Here is a 22,923-nt window from a genome sequence, read left to right on the forward strand (position 1 = left end):
TGTGTGTTTCTCTGTGTTAGTAAAGTCAGCTACGTCTCCTGCTCTTGAATGTAGTGGCCTTATGAAGAAGAGGTTCTATAGTGCCCTGCAGTGGAGCGTCCTGTGTTCACCAGAACCTGGTGCTTCATGGGTGTTTCCTATGTGTGTTAAGACTGAGCCACCTTTGTCTTCAGTCCAATTGTGTACAAAAGCTCTCTTTCTCTGTTGTGAGCAGGGTTTGGTCCCTGTGATGTTAGTGGGCCACCTGAACTGCCTTGGGCTTGAGTTGGGTCAGATCAGGGTTTCTCACAGCACTGATCTGCAGGGTGCTCTCCCTGTGCTGTGCCCTAAGCTTTTGTTGGTTGGCAGGGCCTATAGTCAGAACAGATGTCTGGGTCTCAAAGGGGTATATGTGGTTTTTACTCCCCCCCCCCCCAGGTAGGAGTCACTTTGGAGTGCTGCTGATCCCTGCAGTGCTGCTTGCACAATGTCTTGCTTGTGGCATCACTTTGGATTGACTCTTGCTGAGGGTGGGTTGGAGGAGTTGAGTCTACAGGAGAATGCTGTGTGCTGTTAGCAAGGTGTTGTGCTGGCCTGCTGTGGGAGGGAACTGTTGTTCTGGAGAACTCTCGCTGAGGCCCATTTGGGGTTGGGGGGGGGGTCTGTGAAAGAGCACAGGAGCTAGATGTGCTCTTTGCAAGCTATTGTATAGACTTCTCAGGTCCTGCTGGTCCCTGCAGGTGTCTGTGTATCTAGGCTGGGGAGGGTGAGAGAGGGAAATGGCAGCTACCAGCTTTTTTGTTCTTAGAGAAGTCTCCTAAAGATTCCTGCCCCTCTGACACATACTCTGAGATCAGTAAACAAATCTCCTTCCCATATACCCCAAGTGTTTTTCAAACTGCTGCTCCAACGCTCTCTCTCAGTGGGGCTCTTATGGGGTCTCTTTAAGGACAGGGATTCAGCTTCCTATCACCCTCCAGCTTTCCCAGAGAGGAGCCTGCTGATTTTTAAAGTTCTAGTTGCTCAGTCCCATTGACTGTAACAACTCTCAAAGTTAAGCCCCTTTGGTTTCAAAGCCAAGTATTATGGGGATTCATCTTCCCAGTGTAGGTCCTCTGTGCCTGGGGTGGCTAATGCAAGGTCTGCTCCTCACCATTTCTCATGCCTGTGGACAGTGTTGCAAGTCAGTTTAGTTTCCGACCATGTATCCGCCCTTCCTACCTTTTTCGATGTGGCCTCTTCTCAACGTTTAGCCATAGAGAGTCTGTTCTGTCAGTCTTCGGGTTGTTTGCTGGGTTATTCACACTGATGTGGGTGTTATCTAGGTGTACTCGTGTGGTGAACTTTGGATGCTCCTACTTCACCATTTCACCCAGAAGTCAGACTCATAATTTCTGAAAATATATTTTTTTTAAATGTAACTAAATAACTAATTGAAAAGCTAGTGATATAATTCCTGGGAAAATTATTTATCTAAAATTTTAGCCATCATAATACTTTGGATTTCACAGTAAAATCAAAAGTACCCTTGTGAATCCTTCAGTAATATGTTTGTTTATGAGAAATATTTCATTGAAAAACAATAGTTCTTATTGGGGAAAATTTTTTATTTATTTTATTACAATTCACACTCACAGATCATCATGTTTTATCCTAGACGTAATGAAGAATGCAGAGTAACAAATTCATAAGTAAGAATACTTGTTCTGATATTCAATTTACTCAAAATCAGTTATTATTCACCTACACCGTTAGGACAACATGCTGAGCTCTAGAGATATGAAGATTGAAAAGCTGCATCTTTGCCCTCAAAAGCCCAAAGTTAAAAGAGGAAGGCAAATACATAAGAAAGCACATATGCAATGTACAGAGAAGTGATGCATAGTTCTTGTCCATTTTTAGCCCACTGTCATTCCTCCCGGCTTGAGATTTTCACTTACATTTATTTTTTTCCAGTTTCCCTTTAGTTAGAATTCATATGCTACATCTATGTCAGCCTCTGTAAGCCAATCACTGTGTGACACTTAGGTAAAAGCTGACACACAAGTAAGTGCTCAGGGATTATGTTTTTTATCCAGGATTAAGAACTGTGGCTTTTTCCACCTGACTAGTACATGTAACAAATTGCACACATGAGTATTTGAAGGCTAAGCACTGTTTCAAATGTCTTATGCAATATAACTCATTTAAAGACAAAATTATGAACAGGTACCATTATTACCCCATTTTACAGATGAGGACACCAATGTAGAGAGGGATTAAGTAACTCCGACATAATCATGCACTGGGTAACAAGCAGAGAATCCTTGATTTGAACCTGTCTGCCTTGCTCCAGTATCTGTCATCCTAACTACCACACATACTGCCTTTGTGTCATGCTGGTCTTACTGACTGTGGTGATCCTTGTTCCACGTTGTAATCAAAAACTAAAACACAAAACTTAGATCTATACTGAAATTCATACAGCTTTTTATACTCTTTGGAGTACAACTTTCTGCATAAGTTCACCGAAGCTGAATTTTTCTTATTTTTTTTGCTGTATTGAACATGTGCTTCATCTGTACATGGTGTAATTCATAGGCCATTATCTCCCATTAAGGTAATGCACCATAGCATGGTCCCTAAGCCAGGGAGCAGCATGGGCAACACACCTAGAAGGGAGGGCATTCTCAAACTGGAATCCCTTAAGAAGCTAGTGCTCAAGGCAGGCAGAGGTATGATTGAAGTGTATTTTTTGTAAGAGAAAAATACAAATTATAGTATTTAAGCAGTTTTTCCATTCAAACATATCAAAGAATTAACTACAAAAAAGAAAAGGAAGTGTATTTTGTATTTTTGCCATAACATGTTATCACAAATTTAGTGACGCCATTTCTGTCCATCTGTGGACCACTGAAACTAAAGAGGCAGGTTATCTGCTTCCAAAACACAATGGTGGTACAAGCATGGAATAACAGTTGTAGATATTTCTGTTCAATAAGGGAGAAAAATGGAAGGAAAAAAGAAGTCACTAATCCCAAGAAAGTCTGAAATCTAGTCAGGCAAATTCTATTAAGTTTAGTGCTCTGTGGCTTGTGGCCTAGATTGTCTTGAACAGACTGTTAGTAAGAATATGGATATTAACAACTCTGCTTGGGAGGACTCAAGAAAATGAGCACAGTAGAGAAAATATATCACTTTAGATAATACCTACATTGTCACAAACAGACTATTGGTGGAAATACACATATTAAAGGGGGTTGAAGTTGATAGAAGGTAGTTAGATGACAAGTAAGGGTGTGGGGTTTAGTGATGATGAGTTTCAGGTGCTGACAGAATGTGAGGATGCCCATTAGAAAGTAGGAGTCCAACAAAGTAACCTTCAACATTTACTGTAAATAGTACTTCGGTAACTGGGGGCAAAGGAATAGATGATCAAATTCTATACCTAGACTTCAAAAGTTGTCCTTCCTGATTGTAGGAAATAACACTTTTCATCACTCTTGGCCTGAACCAAGCAATTTTTATTTGCCAAATTATTTATTATTTTCAAATTTTCTAGGGACTAATCTCACCCTAGAATAAAAGCTAACATTTACAGCTATTGCCATTACATAATTGAAACATAGCAGAACCCAAGGATTTGCAATTCTCTTTTTAGCAGTGGTATTAGTTTACTAATTCAGTAAGAGTGCTGGATTTAATTGCTGTACCCAGCAGGAAATCTGGAATAATTGGTCTTTTTCTGCACAGACTTTACTAATGATTGTCACACATCTTTGACTCAGCCCTTCAAAGGAGAGTGATCATTCTCCAATGTTGGCCAAATGTTGCATTACTAAAGGATTTGCTTCTTGGGGTACCTGGGTGGCTCACTCAGTTCAGCGTCTGACTTCAGCTCAGGTCATGATCTCACGGTCTGTGTCTTCGAGCCCCGCATCAGGCTCTGTACTGACAGGTCAGAGCCTGCTTCAGATTCTGTGTTTCCCTCTTTCTCTGCCCCTCCACTGCTCATATTCTCTCTCTCTCAAAAAATAAACATTAAAAAAAAAAGGATTTTCTTCTTTGTCAGAGATTCTATTAGAGAGGGGGTCAAACTGGCATCCCGTCACCTCTAAGAAATATGGGTTCAGCTACGGCATGAATTTTATGAAAATATTAAAAAGCCAACAATGTTATGATTTCACCAACTTTAACTGTACTCTTTAAAAGAAAAATCAACCTTAAACACAAAGAAATAGTGTCTATTTGCTATTGCAGTTCTTCTCAGAAAGCTAAGTGTATTTTAAAAGCACAAATAATTTTGTAGTCTAAAATTTTAACTCCAAAAGCAAAAAGAGAATTGACAAAATGTACTCTCATGCAAATAACTGCCCATTTATCGCCATTTGGAGAAAACAAGTGTGTGTGTGGTCTATATTTGTATACACATAATACATATGTTTGATTCCTACCCAATTGGCTAAATTGGAAAAGGTCAGGCTTTGAAAATTGTTCCTAGAAAATGGATTTATCCAGGCAAATTTATATGTGAGTCTCTACATATTTTATATACCATAAGATTGGATATGAACACAAGACTATTCCACTTCTGTTCAAAGAGGGCTTTCAGTACATATTTTCTTTAGAACATTCTTAGAATTCAAGTACAAAGCTATAGAAAGCAATAGTATTTCTATATATAACACACTGTATAGTTAAAATAATCATACCAGCTCTTTTAAAATCTCATTGCTCTGGGTGACTCCCCCTAATTCTTCCATCATTAATTCTTGGTTGGGTTTTTCAGCACTTTTCCTACAAAGCAAATTTTCCTCATGTGAATTTTGAATTGCAGGTCCTGGGGCTAACTGATGAGATGTACTTATGATCACATTGTTTTTAGCTCTTACGGTATAGGTTTCCTTGGGCTTTGCTCTTTTTTGGCAGAGCTGGAAGTGAAAAGCATCTTGGAATGCACGGTGAAAATTCTCATTGAAGAAACCATAAATGATGGGGTTGACGCTGCTATTGCAAAAGGCCAGCCAATGTGCAAATGGGTAGATGTAGATGTTGATAACCCGCAGTTCATTTGGAGACAGGTCAGCATAGTCTGAGAGCATCATTAGTGTCCACAGAGGCAGCCAGGAGAGAATGAAAAGCAGAGCCACAATCAGGAGCATCTTAATGACCTTCTGTTTCTTCTTGGACACCACGTGCCACTGCTCCTGGTTCTGTTTGCCTGTGTGGGGCACTGTCATCTTGAAGAGTGAAATTCCAATCCTTCCATACATGATGACAATGAGGGACAGGGGAGCCAGGTAGATGTTGGCGAACAGCACAGTGGTGTAGATCTTCCTCATTTCCTGATTTGGCCAGTCTTCCCGGCACCAGTAGACTGGACTGGTTTTATTCTGGGAGTTGAGTCTCACTTGGTAATATTTTTCTTCTTGTACATGTAACATTATTGCAGATGGGGACATAATGGCAATGGCCAGGACCCAGATGATCACAATAATGACAGATGCTGTCTTGATAGTGAGCTTTGGCTTAAAAGGATAGACAACACAGCGGAACCTGCAATGAAAGGCAAATAGCAGTGGGACACTGCCTTGTAACTTTTGACCAAGTTGTGAATTGAATTTAATTCTCCCACTCACATTCCCCTCAAAAAGCATAGAAAGTTACCATTAGCAGTAGAGAGGCATGCATTGATGTCTTTTGTAACTGATATAAATTTCAACTCAGACTATGAAAGTGATAGTGGTAACTAGCATATATTGAACATGAATAGTTAGTATTTTGTTTTAGGCTCTTTTTCATTGGTTTGCATTGATGGTCTTTAAGCTTCCCCATTTACTGGCACAATAGGCTTAGAAAATGTAAAAACTCTTGCCCACAACTACACGTGATTTAAAACAGATAGTTTGGCTTCAGAGACCATATTGTTAAACTCTCCTTTCATGACCTCTGTGCTCCCCTCCCACATTATCTGTGTGCTTGGCCAACTGAACATTAGCAAGATGACAGAAACGACACAGAGGCACCCAACCAAACTACAGCATCATGAGAAATGTTTAAGCATTCTTGTTTCAAGTCACTAAAGTGTTTTGGTGGCTTGGTTCACAACTCTAAGAGTCTGAGAATTTCCATTATGAGTTCTGATTACTTGCTTTCCAGACGTTCTATGCCCTCTGGTGAGCACGAAAGTTCAATGTCAGTATGTAGAATAATGCTGATTTCATTTTACTGCAATTTTGCTTTTGTGAGTCTTGATGTTATTATTCATGTTCATTACAATCATACCATATACAACTGTGTAATATTTTATATTTTTCAAAGTATTATCACCTACTTAATCTCTGATTTTTGTGATGACTCTATAAAAAGGAAATGTTATGAAAACTGTTACTTTCCAGATCAGCAGATAAGAAAACTTAAATTAACATGCTGCTGAGCCACTTAAAAGCTTTATCTGACATATCTTCATATACTAATTAATTTGAACTTTAATTGCTCTATTGTCCTTCATTGCATGGGTAATGTCTGCTATCTTAAACAAGTTTTCTTCTAGTGTTTTTTTTATTGTTTATTTATATTTATTTGAGAGAGAGAAAGAGCACAAGTGGGGGAGGGGCACAGAGAGAGGGAGACAGAATTGGAAGTAGGCTCCAGGCTGTCAGTACAGAGACTGATGTGGGGCTCGTGAGATCATGCGAGATCATGATCAGAACTGAAGTCAGACACTTAACCAACTGAACCACCCAGGCACCCCCTTTCCTCCCATCTACCTACCTTTAAATTATAGGTAACTTTATAGGCACAATTCTAGGTATTTTGTTCTTTTTTTGCAGACCAACTATTGGGTCTTCAAATATTTTTTCATTCATTCAACAAATATACATATAATATATTCATATATATATATGTGTGTGTGTGTATATACACACATATATATATGTATATCAACAAAAAAGAAAATGCTGTCAGAAAATGGCCAAAGAAAATATTGTGCAATTATGCTAAAAATCATGCTGGAGTTTAGATTTGGCCAGTAAGTTACTCAGGCTTCTCTAGAGAAACAGAGTCAACAGTATGCATAAATATATAGAAATATATTTAAAGGATTGGCTCATGCAATTTGGGAAGAAGTCCCAAGATCTGCAGCTGGCAAAATGGGGACCAGGAGAGCCCATGGTATAGTCCAGTTCACATCTAAGGGCTTGAGAACAGGATAGCCACCGATATAAGTTCCAAAAGCTATCAGGCTCACAACACCAGAAGAGCTAATGTTGCAGTTCAAGTCTGAAGACAGAAAAAAGACTGATGTCTCAGCAATAAAAGTCAGGCATTTAATTGCAGGAAGGTCAGCCTTTTTGCTTCTTTGTTCTATACAGGCCTTCAACTGATTGAATAAGGGCCAACAATAGTAGGGAGGGCAATCTTTTACTCAACCTATTGATTCAAATGTTAATCTCATCAAAAGTACCCTCATAGACACACCCAGAATAATGTCTGACCAAATATCTGGGTACCACATGGAACAGTCAAGGTCGCACATAAAATTTATCACTACAACCAGTTAGGGAAAAAAAATCTCAGTATTCTATCTCAAGCAATGGAAGATAGTAGACTTGTTCAAGACCGTTAGCACACAGAACTGATGGGATTTTTTTTAATATGACATTTATTGTCAAATTGGTTTCTATACAACACCCAGTGCTCATCCCAACAGGTGCCCTCAATACCCATCACCAACGCTTAGTTTGTTCTCAGCCTTTAGAAGTCTCTTATGTTTTGGCTCCCTCTCTAACCTTTTTTTATTCCTTCCCCTCCTCATGTTCTTCTGTTAAGTTTCTCAGGATCCACATAAGAGTGAAAACATATGGTATGTATCTTTCTCTCTACGACTTATTTCACTTAGCATAATACCCTCCAGTTCCATCCACATTGCCACAAATGGCCAGATTTCATTTTTTCTCATTGCCAAATAGTATTCCTTTGTGTATATAAACCACAATTTCTTTATCCATTCATCAGTTGATGGACATTTAGGCTCTTTCCATAATTTGGCTATTGTTGAAAGTGCTGCTATAAACATTGGGGTACAAGTGCCCCTATGCATCAGCACTCCTGTATCCCTTGGGTAAATTCCTAGCAAGGCTATTGCTGGGTCATAGGGTAGATCTATTTTTAATATTTTGAGGAAACTCCACACTGTTTTCCAGAGTGGCTGCACCAGTTTGTATTTCCACTAACAAGAGGGTGCAAGAGGGTTCCCGTTTCTCCACATCCTCGCCAACATCTATAGTCTCCTGATTTGTTCATTTTAGCCACTCTGACTGGCGTGAGGTGGTATCTGAGTGTGGTTTTTATTTGTATTTCCCTGATGAGGAGCAACGTTGAGCATCTTTTCATGTGCCTGTTGGCCAATTGGATGTCTTCTTTAGAGAAGTGTCTATTCATGTCTTCTGCCCATTTCTTCACTGGATTATTTGTTTCTTGGGTGTGGAGTTTGGTGAAGAACTTATGGGATTTAAAGAGTGACTAGATAGAAGTTGGAGAGAGAAGGAAAGTTCAAGAACAGATTGGATGTGTGATACTGTCATTCACTGATTTGGGAAAAGGAGCTAACTTTTTGTTTACTTATTTTGTGGGGGACTGGTAGAGAAGACAAGTTCAATTCTGGGTCTATTTTGAAGTGCTTGTTGTTGGATATGCAGGTGAAGTTATCCAGGAGGGATTTTGAATATAAGTATGAAATTTAGGAGAAAGACTTAGTCTGGAGAAATAGGTTTGGGAGATTTTTTAGTTTGGCTTCCTCTAAGAGCTGACCCTGAGAAAGGCATTCAGATGCAGGTAGTTCAGATGGACATGAAGGTGTGATGGTTTGAAAACATGTCCTCCAAATTCAATTCCCTTCTCCATGAATATGAGCTGGTTTTAGTGACTCACTTCTTTTTACACTTATTTATTTTTGAGAAAGAGTGAGACAAAGCGTGAGCAGGGGAGGGGCAGAGAGAGAAGGAGACACAGAATCTGAAGCAGGCTCTAGGCTCTGAGCAAGCCGTCAGCACAGAGCCTGATGTGGGGCTCGAACCCACGAACTGTGAGATCATGACCTGAGCCGAAGTCAGACGCTCAACCGACTGAGCCACCCAGGCACCCCTAGTGACTTCTAATGAATAGGATGTAGCAGTGACACTACATGACTTTCACTGGCACTTAGGACACACATGCCTTAGACTACATGTAAGAAGGTCAGCTACCTTGAAGCTGTCATGCTATAGAGCCCATGTGGAGAAAAACCAGTAGGAATAAAGTGCCTGAGAAGACTCAGTTCTGTCTCCTAGCTGTTTAAGTCCTCCCAATCTGGGCACCACCATCAGAGTGGGGTTTTATGGAGCTCCCCTCCCTGATGCCAAGTGGAGCAGAGACAAGGTATATTTCCCTAATCAGGGAATCTACCCACATCACAGATTCATCAGCATCATGAGCCACTAAATAAGTGGCTTGTTTTGGGAGGTGACTTGTTGTATTACAAAAAATAACTGAAACCACAAAGAAATGATATATGGATTGGAAGGCAGATAGCAAAGGGTATGTCACAGGTGACTATATTTTCATCACTTTTTAAAAGACCTAAAACATGACACATACTGCTGAAATTCTCTTGGTAGGTCTACTCAATCCTTTTCCATTTTACTCAGGAATCTTGACGTTGCCATGTATCCCTCCTGTTGGGGGCACCTGGATGGCTCAGTTGGCTAAGCATCCAACTTGAGCTCAGGTCATGTTCTCAAGGTTTGTGCGTTCAAGCCCTGCATTCTGCTCTCTGCTATCAGTGCAGAACCTGCTTCAAATCCTCTCTCTCTCCCCTCTCCCACTTGTGTGCGTGCACATACACGCAGTCTTCTCTCTCAAAAATAAACATTTTTAAAAAATGAACAGCAATGTTTATTTCTAAATCTCTAATTAGGAGGCATACAAGAAACCGTGAAAAAGAAATTAAGGGATACTTAATGCTAAATGTAATGAAATAAACCTGATAAACTCCAGATTCAAGTAGAAAATACAAAGCATATTACAGTTTTTTAATTCACTGTAGAGATGACAAATAATTGTAAAATTAAGATATAGTACTACAAATATTCACAACTAAATAATTTAGTAGTAGCACTAGTTAGTAGTAGAAAATAATAGTAGTAACAGGATATGGTAAATTTGGAAATGATTAGCTTCCAAATTTTAATGTAAAAAGATATCTTTGGCATTTGGTGGCTAGCATATATATATATATATAAATTTTATTCTTACATGTAAACCAAAAAAACTGGATGTATAAGATGGGTTCTTAAAAACAGATTAATGTTGAAAATAGGATCTACTAGTTGTTTTGCTTTTTTTAATGTCAACAATTCTATTGTATTTTTTAAACACTCTCTCATCTACATGTATGTGTTGCTGACTGGTTGGTTCCTTTTTGGTCCTTTTCCTTGGCTGGGGAGACATCTTTCAGGACATTGTTCAGTTTCCTTCTCAAGTATCCCTTAATTGCCACTGCCTTAACACATGCACACATCCTCTCCCATCTAAGTTGTTACAAAAGTTTAACTCTTTTTCTTTTCTTTAGTCTTAACACAACTCTAAACCCTTTCTACTTGTTTTTCTAAAATGAAAATCTAGTCATTATTCCCCTACATAAAAGATGTTAGTAGCAGCTCCCTGCGGTCTTCAGGACAAATGGAAGATCCACAGACATGTGTTTTGTTTTGTTTTACAAAGAAAGAAGCTCAAGCAGCTTCCACACTCAGGGCAGAGCCTGATGCAGGGCTCCATCCCAAGACCCTGGGATCGTAAGCTGACCTGAAATGAGTCAGAGGCTCAACTGACTGAGCACCCAGGTGCCCCAGGTCTATCATAGACTTTCTGTGACCTAATGTGCTATTCCACCCTCCCATGTTCTAGCTGGACTATCTCTCCGTACTTCTCTTGACAAGTATCCTCCTATTTCAATTGCCGTATATATATCTCTGTCTTAAGAGATGCTCTTTCCTCGGTTTCTTTCCAAGGTAAATTTCTGACCCCTCAAGATTTAGACAGATATGACCTTTTCTGTGAATGCAACACTCCCTGTCCTGAGAAGTAACTTGATCACTCTCTCCTTTGTACCACTGTTATGTAAGAGAGTAGTATTCATTAATGTGTCTTGTCTACCTCTAACAGAGTGTGGACTTCTTTAGGAGGTACTTTGTCTAATTTGTTTGAGATGGTATACAACCCAGCCCATTACAGGCACACTCAACAATATGTGTAAATGGATTATTAAATTTTATCTTAACATTTGGATAAAATATCAGATTTATTTCACATTTTCACCATTAGAAAATACAGTATTCTAGTGTGAAAAATATATAAACTATGCTGTTATGAACTTCAGGTTTGTGTCCCCCAGAAATTCATACTTTGAATAGGGTTGAAACCCTAACCCTTGGTTGTATGATATTAGGAGCCATGACCTTTAGGAAGTAACTAGGTAGATGAGATCAAGAGGGTAGGTTCCTCATGATAGGATTAATGACCTTTTATAAGAACAGGAAGAGACTAGGGTTTGTGCTCTCCAAGGAGAAGATAGCCTTCTGCAAACCAAGAAAAGTTCTCTCACTAAACACAGAAGATACTGGCATCCTTACCTTGGACCGTCCCACCTCCAGAACTGAGAAATAAGTTTTTGTTGCTTCAGCCACAAAGTCTATGGAATCTTGTTAGAGCAGCCCAAACTAAGACACGTATCATCCCTAATTATTTAATTCTAAAATATGAAAATTTCAGTAGTTTTATTACTGAACCTTTAGTAGATAGATACACCTTGCTCTTAGAGGATAGATATTATGGATATAGTTTGGGGCAAATATAACCAAATTTGGTAGATAATAAATTTTTCTCTGGACTCATATTTTGGTGCTGACTTACCTATCCACAGCTATCGCAACTAAAGTAAAGACTGATGCTGCAACTGATATTCCCTGAATGAATCCGCTGATCTTGCACATTGTGCTTCCAAAGGGCCATCCTGAAAGGGAAATTGAAACAGTCTTTGAAAAGATCATACTTTTTTAAATTTCACGAAAAATATGAACAGAAAAGCATGAAATCAAGACTGATGCAACTATTTCCTAAATGATATCCAGAAAACAATGTTTCCCATTATTTTCATTAATATCTCCAGAGCTCTGTTTTTAGTATACTGCTATTAATGTCAGAACTCCTATGGTAGTTACAACATTCTAGGCACTGTGGTAAGTGTTTTGTACCTATTTATCTAATCCCCCAAATAGACTTTCGAAGGCTTTATTCTCTTCCTCATGATATTGACTAGCTAATAAACACACATATATCACATACCTTGCCACAGCTAGTTAGCAACATACTTAGGATTTCAATCCCACTTGCATGGTTCCAGAGCCTAAACCATTAACCCTTATGGAATAATGCCCTTTAAATGAGTAAGACAGGAAGAATATTGGTTTTATAATTTTGAAATGTATGTACCCCATAAATCATGGGGAACAGGAGTCACATGTAGAATTAATAAAATTAATATTTATTCATATATAATGTAATGAGACAATTTACCTCAGAGGTACTTTGTTATAGAGTGAATGTTTGTGCTCTACCCGCCCTCCCATCAAATTCATATATTCTAGCCTTAAGTTTCAATGTGGTCCGAAGTGGGGCCTCTGGAAAGTAATTATATTTAGATGATGCCACAAGGTGGTGCCCACATGATGGGATTAGTGCCATTAGAAGAAGAGGGAGAAAAAAAAGCTTTCTTCTCTAGGAGCATGCACAGAAGAAAGGCCATGTGAGCACAAAGCAAGAAGGTAGCTGTCTACACACCAAAAAAAGGACCCTCACCAACAAGCTGACCATGCCAGCACCCTGATCTCAGACGTCTAGCCTCTGGAATAGAAAGAAAATAAATGTCTTTTGCTTAAGCCACCTAGCCTCTAGTATTTTGTTATGGTAGCCTGAGCTGACTAAAACGTATTTCAAGAATAAAGAGCACTTAGCATAAACAAAAATTGTCCATTTGAATTACTTTCTAAGTAAACTTCATTTACTGGAATGTTTATAAAAGAAATTAGTAAAATTATTATAACAGGTTGATATAAACACCCCTGCTATTATAAGAAAGTCATCATATTCTTCCACTAGCAAATATTCTCATTTTCCAAAAGATAAATTTTAAAAACCTGAGAAAAAAATAACATTCATTTTCTTTTAAACAGATCTGTAATTTATTTTTTAAAAATATTTGTACCTAATTTAAAATATTCCCAATAATCTAAATGATCCAAATCTACCAGAAAAACCATTTTGGCATCTATCCAGATCATGTTAAAATAGATGCTTGAATGACTCTCCTCAATAGAAACCAAAAGTGAACCCATTTTCCTAGTCCTAAAATATGTTTGGCTGTTACAGTATTAAAAAGGCAAAAAGGAGTGTCAATAGCCTTTGGTCAAAAATAGAGCATATGATTTATCTCATATCCCTCACTAAATTCCACGGAAATGAAAGTACCAGAGAACAAAGAACTCAAATACGCAGAAAGAAAATAAAGCTGGGAAAATGACACAACTGGCTGAATTATGAATAAATACAACCAGATGCCACTCGTTCTTCCCCTGCTAGCAGAAGAATGGAGGTTACTCTCTGAGGAAGTAAAAGCAGAGGGGCTCTAGACTCCGAGTCAGCAGGTGCAAGTGTGGTGGGTACCACAGGTACCACAATAACACACAATGATGAAGTGAAAATATACGCTCAGCATGCGGTCCTGCTGCCCCGAGACCCACTAGGCTCTGGAACAGAGCAGCCAGTCTTACGACTCCCATGGCAATAGGTCAGAAAATTGCCTTCTGGAGAATGTGATCCTTCCAAGAACACTGATGTGCAATTTTTAATTTTTTTTTTTAACATTTATTTATTTTTGAGACAGAGAGAGAGCATGAACGGGGGAGGGGCAGAGAGAGAGGGAGACACAGAATCGGAAGCAGGCTCCAGGCTCTGAGCCATCAGCCCAGAGCCCGACGCGGGGCTCGAACTCACGGACCGCGAGATCGTGACCTGAGCTGAAGTCGGACGCTCAACCGACTGAGCCACCCAGGCGCCCCCTGATGTGCAATTTTTGACAGTTGTGGATTTCCCAGCGAATGGGCCAGATTAACGAGGCTAAGAGTGGGCCTAACCTCAAACCTAAGGCATGCAGAGGTCCAAGGAAGCCACACCATGTCTCAGTCTGAAACACAAGCAGCTAAGCAGCAACTGACAGACGGGAAGCCTCAAATATAAAAGTGGCTAAAGTAGGAAAAAAGAAACTTAAGAAAAAAAAATCAAGTAGATGAAAAATATAAAAAAAATTACTTCAAACCTTTAGCCAGACTTATAAGAAAAAAGGAAAAAGGCCACAAAATTACAAATGAGAAAGGAGAAACCAACACCACAGAAATACAATTATAATTATTATGAAAAACTATTTGCCAACAATTTGGACAACCTAGAAGAAATGGATAAATTCTCAGAAGCATATAACCTACGAAAACTGAAATAGGAAGAAATAGAAAACTTGAGCAGGTCAATTACCAGCAAGGAAACTGAATCAGTAATCACAAAATTCTCAACAAAAGCCCAGGAACAGATGGCTTCAAGGTGAATTCTACCAAACATCTAAAGAAATGTTAATACCTATTCTTCTCAAACTATTCCAAAAAATAGAAAAAGGAAAACTTCCAAATTCATTCTATGAGGCCAGCATTACTCTGATATTAAAACCAGATAAAGATACCAAAAAAAGAGCACCACAGGCCAATATCTCTAATGAACATAGATGCAAAAGTCCTCAATGAAATACACCAAACTGAATCCAACAATCATTAAAAAAAATCATTCACAGTGATCAAGTGGGATTTATTCCTGGGTTGCAAGGGTGGTCCGGTATTTGCTAATCAATCAACATAATACATTACATCAGTAAAATAAAGAATAAGGATCATATGATCATTTCAGTAGACACAGAAAGAGCATTTGACAGCATTCAATATCCATTCATGATAAAAACTCTCAACAAGAAGGTTTAGAGGGAACATACCTCAACATAAAAAGGACGTATATGAAAAACCCACAGATAACTTCATCCTTAATGATGAAAAACTGAGAGCTTTTCCCCAAAGACCAGGAACAAGAAAAGGATGTTCCCTCTCACTTTTATTCAACATAGTACTATAAGTCCTACCCATGGCAGGCAGACAAGAAAAATGACATCCAAATCAGTAAGGAAGAAGTCAAACTTTCACTATGCAGATGACATGATACTCTACACTGAAAATCTGAAAGACTGCCAAAAGGCTGCTAGGACTGATAAAAGATTTGCAGAATACAAAATCGATGTATAGATATCTGTTGCATTTCTATACACTGATAATGAAGCAGCAGAAAGAGAAATTAAGAAAGCAATCCCATTCACAACTGCACCAAAAATAATAAGATACCTAGGAAGAAAACTAACCAAAGAGGTGACATACCTATACTCTGAAAAGTATAAAACACTGTTGAAAGAAATAGAAGATAACACAAAGAAAGGGAAAGACATTCCATGCTCATGGACTGGAAGAACAAATATTGTGAAAATGTCTGTACTACCAAAGCAACCTACACATTTAATGTGATCCCTATCAAAATGCCAATAGCATTTTTCACAGAACTAGAACAAACAAGCCTAATATATGTATGGAACCACAAAAAGACCGCAAATAACCAAAGCAAACTTGAAAAAGAACAGCAAAGCTGGAGATATCACGAGTGCAGACTTCAAGTTATATTACAAACCTGTAGTAATCAAAACAGTATTAAACTGGCACAAAAATAGAAACATAGATCACTGAAACAAAATAGAAAACTCAGAAATAAACCCACAATTATATGGTCAACTAATCTTCAACAAAGTAGGAAATAGTATCCAATGGAAAAAAGACAGTCTCTTCAAGAAACCTGGAAAAACTAGACCAGTTTCTTATACCATACACAAAAATAAACTCAAAATGGATTAAAGATCTAAATTTGAGACCTGAAACCACAAAAATCCTAGATGAGAACATAAGCAGTAACTTCTCTGAGATCAGCCATAGCAACTTCTTTCTAGATAGGTCTCCTGAGGCAAGGGAAACAGAAACAAAAATAAACCATAGGGACTTCATCAAAATAAAAAGCTACTGCACAGCAAAGGAAACAATCAACAAAACTAAAAGACAACTTACTGAACAGGAAAAGATATTTGCAAATGACATATCCAATTAAGTGTTAGTATTTTAAATATATAAGTAACTTCTACAACTCAATACCCATAACACAACCCCATTAAAAAATGGGCAGATGACATGAACAGACATTTGTCCAAGGAAGACATACAGATGGCCAACAGACATGAAAAGATGCTGATTAACATCACTCATCATCAGGGAAATGGAAATCAAAAGTACAGTGAAATATCACCTCACATCTGTCAGAATGGCTAAAATCAACAACACAAGAAACAAGTATTGGCGAGGATGTGGAGAAAGAAGAATCTTCTTGCACTGTTGGTGCGAATCCAAACTGTTTTCCAGAGTGCTGGAAAACTGTAAAGAGGTTCCTCAAAAAGCTAAAAATAGAACTACTTTAAGATCCAGCAATCTCACTACTATTTACCCAAAGAATAAAAAAATACTAATTCAAAGGGATACTTGCACCCCTATGTTCATAGCAGCACTATCTACAATACCCAAGATATGTAGCAGCCCAAGTATCCATTGATTGATGAATGGAAAAGAAGATGTGTCACACACACACGTACATGCATGTGCAATGGAATATTATTCAGCTGCAAAAAAAAGACTGAAATCTTGCCATTTGCAATTACATGGGTGGACCTAGGGATTAAAATGCTAAGTGAATTAAGCCCGTTAGAGAAAGAAATACAATACGATTTCACTCATATGTAGAATTTAAGAAGCAAAATAAACTAGCATAGGAAAAAAGATACACCAAGAAACAGACTCTTAACTATACAGAACAAACTGATGGTTACCAGAGAGGAGGTGGGTGGGAGGATGGGTGAAATAGGTGATGGGGATTAAAGAGTGCACGTACTATCATGAGCACTGGGTGATGTATGGAATTTTTGAATCACCATTTGAATCACCAGTACAGCTGAAACTGATATAACCCTGTTAACTGGAATTAAAATAAAAGCATAAAAATAAACCTCAGAGATATAACACATTTTATTGATGAAATGTACACTATAGTATAGGAAACATGCAGAAAATAAAATAGGTCAAAGAATTTAAAACATGAGAGCAGAAATGTGGAATTCAATATAGTGTCTGGAAGAGGAAAACTAAGAAAATCTTTGAAAAAAGAACAATAAGGAACAGAAACAAGAAAGATGAAGAAACAAAAGGCAACCCAGAACCTCTAATATCTGACTAATATGAATTGAAAAAAAGTAAAATGGAAGAGAATTATGCAAGAAATTCCCCAGGATTAAGGAGCATTCTGTTTCTGATTGAAAGAACCTGGTTTGTGTCCAACACATGAAAAATAAAAAGACCTATGGAAGGCATAATTGCCTGAAATTCAGAACACTGAGGATGAAGACAAGCCCCAAGTTTTCAAAATGCAAATAATGATAAAAGAAGAACATCATTAGATTTTTCAACAGTAATATCAGGTTTCCCAGCAGTAACAATAGACAACTCTGTTAAAATTCTGAGGGGGAAAAAATATCCAGTCTTAAATACTTCATACAGCTAACCATAATCAGGTATGAGAGCAGAATAAAGATAACTGCAGACAAACAAGATCTCAAATGTTTTTTCTTTAAAAAAAAATTAACGTTTATTTATTTTTGAGACAGAGCATGAACGGGGGAGAGTCAGAGGGAGTGGGAGACACAGAATCCAGGCTCTGAGCTGTCAGCACAGCAGACCTTGAGATCATGACCTGAGCCGAAGTCAGACGCTTAACCGACTTAGCCACCCAGGTGCCCCTGGTTTTTCTTTTTTTAATCTTAATGCACACTTTCTCAGGAAACTAACAGAGAAATAAACCAAGAAAGAAGACATGGTTCTGGAAAACAGGGGATTGAACACAAAGAGTAGTAAAGAGAGTCCTTAGGGTCTCAGTGAAGGGACTTCCCAGAGCACTAGCAGCTGAGCTCCACGCCTAAAAAGCAGTATGTCTGAATAGAAACAAAAGGGTAGAGAGCACCAGCAGGGTATCTCCAGAAAAAAAAGATGCAATTCACAAGTTACCTGACATGTCTGAAGGTATTAACAAGAAATTAACACTTGTAGAAGAGAGGTTGAGGTTATATTACTTACAGGTACATACAATCAAAATCAAATGCCCCTGGGGTGCCTGGGTAGCTCAGTTGTTTAGGCAACTGACTTCAGCTCAGGTCACTGATCTCACAGATCCTGAGTTCAAGCCCCACATCCAGCTCTGTGCTGACAGCTCAGAGCCTGGAGCCTGCTTCAGATTCTGTGTCTCCCCCTCTCTCTACCCCTCCCCTGCTCATGCTCTATGTTTGTCTCTCAATAATAAACGTTACAAAAATAATTTTTTTAAATAAAAAAAATACGATGCCCTTATTAAATCCAAGAAAAAAGAAATTGATATCACAGCACTCTTTCATATTGATATCATAGTCCTTTCAATCAAAAATAGCATGTGCTTAATCCTGGGGAATTTTCTTGTATTAACATTCATGTCTCAGCAGAGCTAAGATACAAATAATAGGAACATATATTCTGCATACTGACAACTAAAAATTATAATAATGCTGGGAAAATGAGAGGAGGTAAAGAGTGTGAATGTGATTTTGTGTGTCTATATAAATGCATCAGATTGCCTGTGTACACAATTCCAGCCAATCCTGTTTTCCCACCTTCACATTCAGCAGTATGTGGCAGTTTCTGTGAATTTATGTTCTTTTGCTCTATGTCATTTCAGTGGAGGCCGCTGGGGGAAATACCTCTTGTGGTAAAAGATTAGAAGAACTACATCACATCTCCCACAGTGTGAAGATAATACCTTTTATAACGGAAATATGTTATTTACAAACATGAGAATAAATGCCAAAAATAAAGGCAAGGTGTTGAATGTGGCTGCTTCCTGCGAATGAGAATCAGGGATAAGGAAGGGTAACATTAAGGAAGAGTTTAGATAATAATTTCTTTATAAATATTTATAGGGGGAGATAGTGAGAACATTTCTTACTGGCAAAGTAAGTTTCTTGAGAGCGATATCAATAATTTAAATCAACTGTTTTGCTCTCTTTTTGCCTAGCCCAGTGTCTTAAAAATGTATATTCCTTGGGGCACCTGGGGTGACTCAGTCAGTTAAGCATCTGAATTCAGCTCAGGTCATGATCTCACGGTTCATGAGTTCGAGCCCCACATCGGGCTCTGTGCTGACAACTCGGAGCCTGAAGCCTGCTTCAGATTCTGTATCTCCCTCTCTCTCTCCTCCCCTGCTTGCACTCTTTCTCTCCCTCAAAAATAAATAAACATTAAAATTTTTTTTAAATGCACATTGCTTTTTGTTAAAAATATAAACTATTTTTAAAAATAAGTACATAAAAAACACAGAATCTATGCAGTACAGATGCTAGAAGAGGCATTCTTAAACTCTCCCTGCTCCCACTGCAGAGAAAGGAAGGCAACAGATGTCATCTCTAAAGATAAACCTCTTATTCTTCAGTGCACTGATCTTGAATGAAGGGGTAGGACCTATGACAGGGCTCACACTACTCTAAATATTTTTGATATGTTCCTATTGTATCATTTTTTCTTATACATATTTGGAATATGAGTATCTCTCATGAATACCACTCACTCATTAATACAACAAATATTTATTAAGTGTGGGGGATAAGCTTAGGAATCCCCCAGGGTTACACCAATGGGTTAACAAGGCATAAAGAAATACAAAACCATAAAATGCTCACACCCGAGTTTGGGTACACCAGATTGGCACTCCAAGAATAGGGGGGTGCAAAGACACTCCAAACATAGGGAGGCACAAAGGTGCCAGGAATAGGGAGGTCCAAAGGCATCCCAAAATAGGGAGGGGGTGCTGAGCCCCCCAAAATAGAGACAAAGGCCTGAAATAGAAATGGCGCAAAGTTGCCCAATACATAGGAATAACAAGATTAGATATTCATGGTGAAAGCACCCCAAATTTAGTACTATAGCAGAAAGCTGCTTTCATAGGAGAAGAGGGCCAGGGTAGGTAAATTGGTGAATTGGACTATGGACTGCTGCACTGCAGGCAAAGCAGCCCAGAGCAGAGATGATTAACAAAAGAAAAGGGGCCTTGTTAACCTGAGGTTATGCCCCATCTGTCTCATCCCTAGGCTGGCAAAGATAAACAGGCACGACGCCTCCTGTCTGCCATTAACAACTATCTACCCATCTGCCTGGCACCTGGATTTTATTTTATATTGACCCAAACCCCAAACACTGTATATCTTCAAAATCCCCCTTTCCCCATCATGTCCCCAAGTTAATGTTCCTAGTTTCTTTGTCTCTTTGTACACGACCATCACGTTTGCAAGCCTTCTGATTTGAATAAATATGGGACAAGGACCCTTATTAGGGCTCTTGTCTTTTCCCGGACATTAGCCATCTCTCGTTTTAATCTTGAGTCTGCTCTTTTGCTGGCCAAAGAGAACTTTCGAGTTGGAGTCTACAACAATTAAGCAGGAATCATGTGCCAAAATTGTTCTGGGAGCAGGAGATCCACTGCCCCTGCACTTCCAGAGTGTATGATGTAGCCCTAGAGAAGTAGCAAGACAGGCCACAAGGACTCCAGGGCAGCACCCTAACTGATGCAGTGTTAAGTTACTCATATTGCGTATGTACATTGCCACGGATTAAACTACCACTTTTTGTGGTACACGGGACTGCTGCTTCCCTCAAAAACTATTGGAAATCTCCCTAGCTAACCACAAGAGGGACCCAACATGTTAGATTGAAGACGTTATATCATTTGAAACCAGACTTACCAGTTCCTTGAACTCTACAGTGTAGAATATTCCCAATATTTTTACTACATTCTATGTGCCCTGAACTGTATTAAGCAAATTTAAAGTCATCAGTAAAAAAAGTTAGATCTCATTCTCTGATTACCTTCAGTGAACTCGATAAAAATGACAGTTTCCACTCTTCATCTCTGTCACTTGCTTTATTTTTATCCATAATTCCTACTGTTCTTTGACTACTTATCCTCCATCTGTTTATTGTCTTTCTCCTCCTTTAGAATGTAGGCCCTATGAGGGCAGGTACCTGGAGAAGTTCTTGGAACTCCATAAATATTTGCAGATGAATGGATGACCCTGCCATGGGTACAGGAATGTGGGACAAACATATCATCCTTGTACAGCACACATGTCAACATACCTGCTATGATGTTGTCCAGGAGCGTGATAGGCATACAAAATATGCCAACCAGTAAATCACTTATTGCCAGGTTCAAGATAAAGAGATTAGTGACTGTGTGCATATGCTTGTTCCTCATTACAGTAAAGCAAACTATGGTATTTCCCACCATGCACAGGAAGAAGATGAGAAAGTAGGAAGTGATGAAGACTGCTGCTACTTGAGGCTGGTGAAGATAGTAGTTCACATAGGTAATATTGATATCTGAGTATAGGTGATATTTTGTGCCATTGACACTCCAAATATAATGCCAGTTTTCTGAAGAGTTTGAGTCCCATTTCTCACTCATGATGGACCTGAACAAAGGAGAGCTAGAAAAGAAAAAGTATAATTAGAAACCAGTAGAACGTAAGTCAGTTCTGTGCCTGAGTTTAAGAGGAATACTTTTAAAACACTATGGAATTTTGATGGTCCTTCTATAATAATCCATGAATGTTGCATGGAAATGAGTTATATAGATCATTCAAATTATTAGGATTTTTACCAAGAGATTTGAAATTTACACTTTGTGTCCTAAGTAACGAGTATTATTTTTTATTTCCTCAATAGGTTCTATTTTTCACTTTTTCATAACACCTCATACTCATTTGCAAAGTTTCAAGAGAAACTCTGTAAGGGAAACCTTCCAAAATTCCCGTTTTCTCCTGTCTCTACATATCATAACCTGTCAAAACCTACTTGTTCCTTTAAGGCTAACTTAACAGGTTTTCAGCTTTCCTGGCAATTGAAACAAGATCAGGTGTCTATATCTTCAAAACTCCCATAGAAATAAGTTTTTTGTATATTCCTTATTCTGCTTTGACTCTGTTAATTGAATATTCTTTTTATATACTTCTGTGTGCAGAGATAGCCACTATACTGTGAATCTCTTAAAAGAAGTCTATGCTACTTGCCTTGGTTTTACTTAACATAATTCCATTCACATATATTCAATACAAATTTTTATTTAGAATCAATACATCTTCATGTAGATATTTCAGTCAACCTTGTGTATCAGAGGTCCTCAAGAACATGCCCATGTTTGGTGATTTACTAGAAGAATTCAGAGGACTTAGCATATAGTATATTCACAGCCAATATTTATTACAGCAAAAGGATACAACATAATATCAGCAAATAATACGGCACATAAGGTAATATCTGCAGGAAACCAGGAACTAGCTTCTAAGAGTCTCCCTCGGTGGAGTCACACAGTGAGATTAATTCCTCTAGCAATGAGTTTGACGACATGCGTGAAGTGTTGTCTACCAGGGAAGCTCATTAGAAACTCAGCATCCTAGGTTTTTAATTGGAGAATGGTCACATGGTACCTTCCTCCAAGCAGTATCAAAATTTCAGACTCCCAGATGGAAAGTACATGTGCAGCATGAACAATGTCTGTACAAACAGATTAGGTATAATGAGCCACTTCAGTCACTTATGGACACTTTATGTCAGTATAGGG

At 38.5% G+C, this 22,923-nt stretch overlaps 1 protein-coding gene across 8 annotated transcripts in view; it reads right to left on the bottom strand.

Annotated features, from left to right (window-relative positions):
- Positions 1-1,571: 1,571 nt before the first annotated feature.
- NPFFR2 (neuropeptide FF receptor 2) overlaps positions 1,572-22,923 on the bottom strand; it is a 364,459-nt gene continuing 343,107 nt past the window's right edge. For all 8 annotated transcript variants that reach the window (XM_045056236.1, XM_045056238.1, XM_045056240.1 and 5 more), the window contains 3 exons: positions 21,441-21,790; positions 11,911-12,010; positions 1,572-5,514 (listed from right to left, as the gene is read on the bottom strand). In XM_045056236.1, the coding sequence (XP_044912171.1) occupies positions 4,665-5,514; positions 11,911-12,010; positions 21,441-21,790 (1,300 nt within the window). In that variant the 3' untranslated portion in view covers positions 1,572-4,664. The remainder of the gene's footprint in view (positions 5,515-11,910; positions 12,011-21,440; positions 21,791-22,923) is intronic.

This window comes from Felis catus, chromosome B1 (genome assembly GCF_018350175.1).
Source record: "Felis catus isolate Fca126 chromosome B1, F.catus_Fca126_mat1.0, whole genome shotgun sequence".
Lineage (NCBI taxonomy): Eukaryota > Metazoa > Chordata > Mammalia > Carnivora > Felidae > Felis > Felis catus.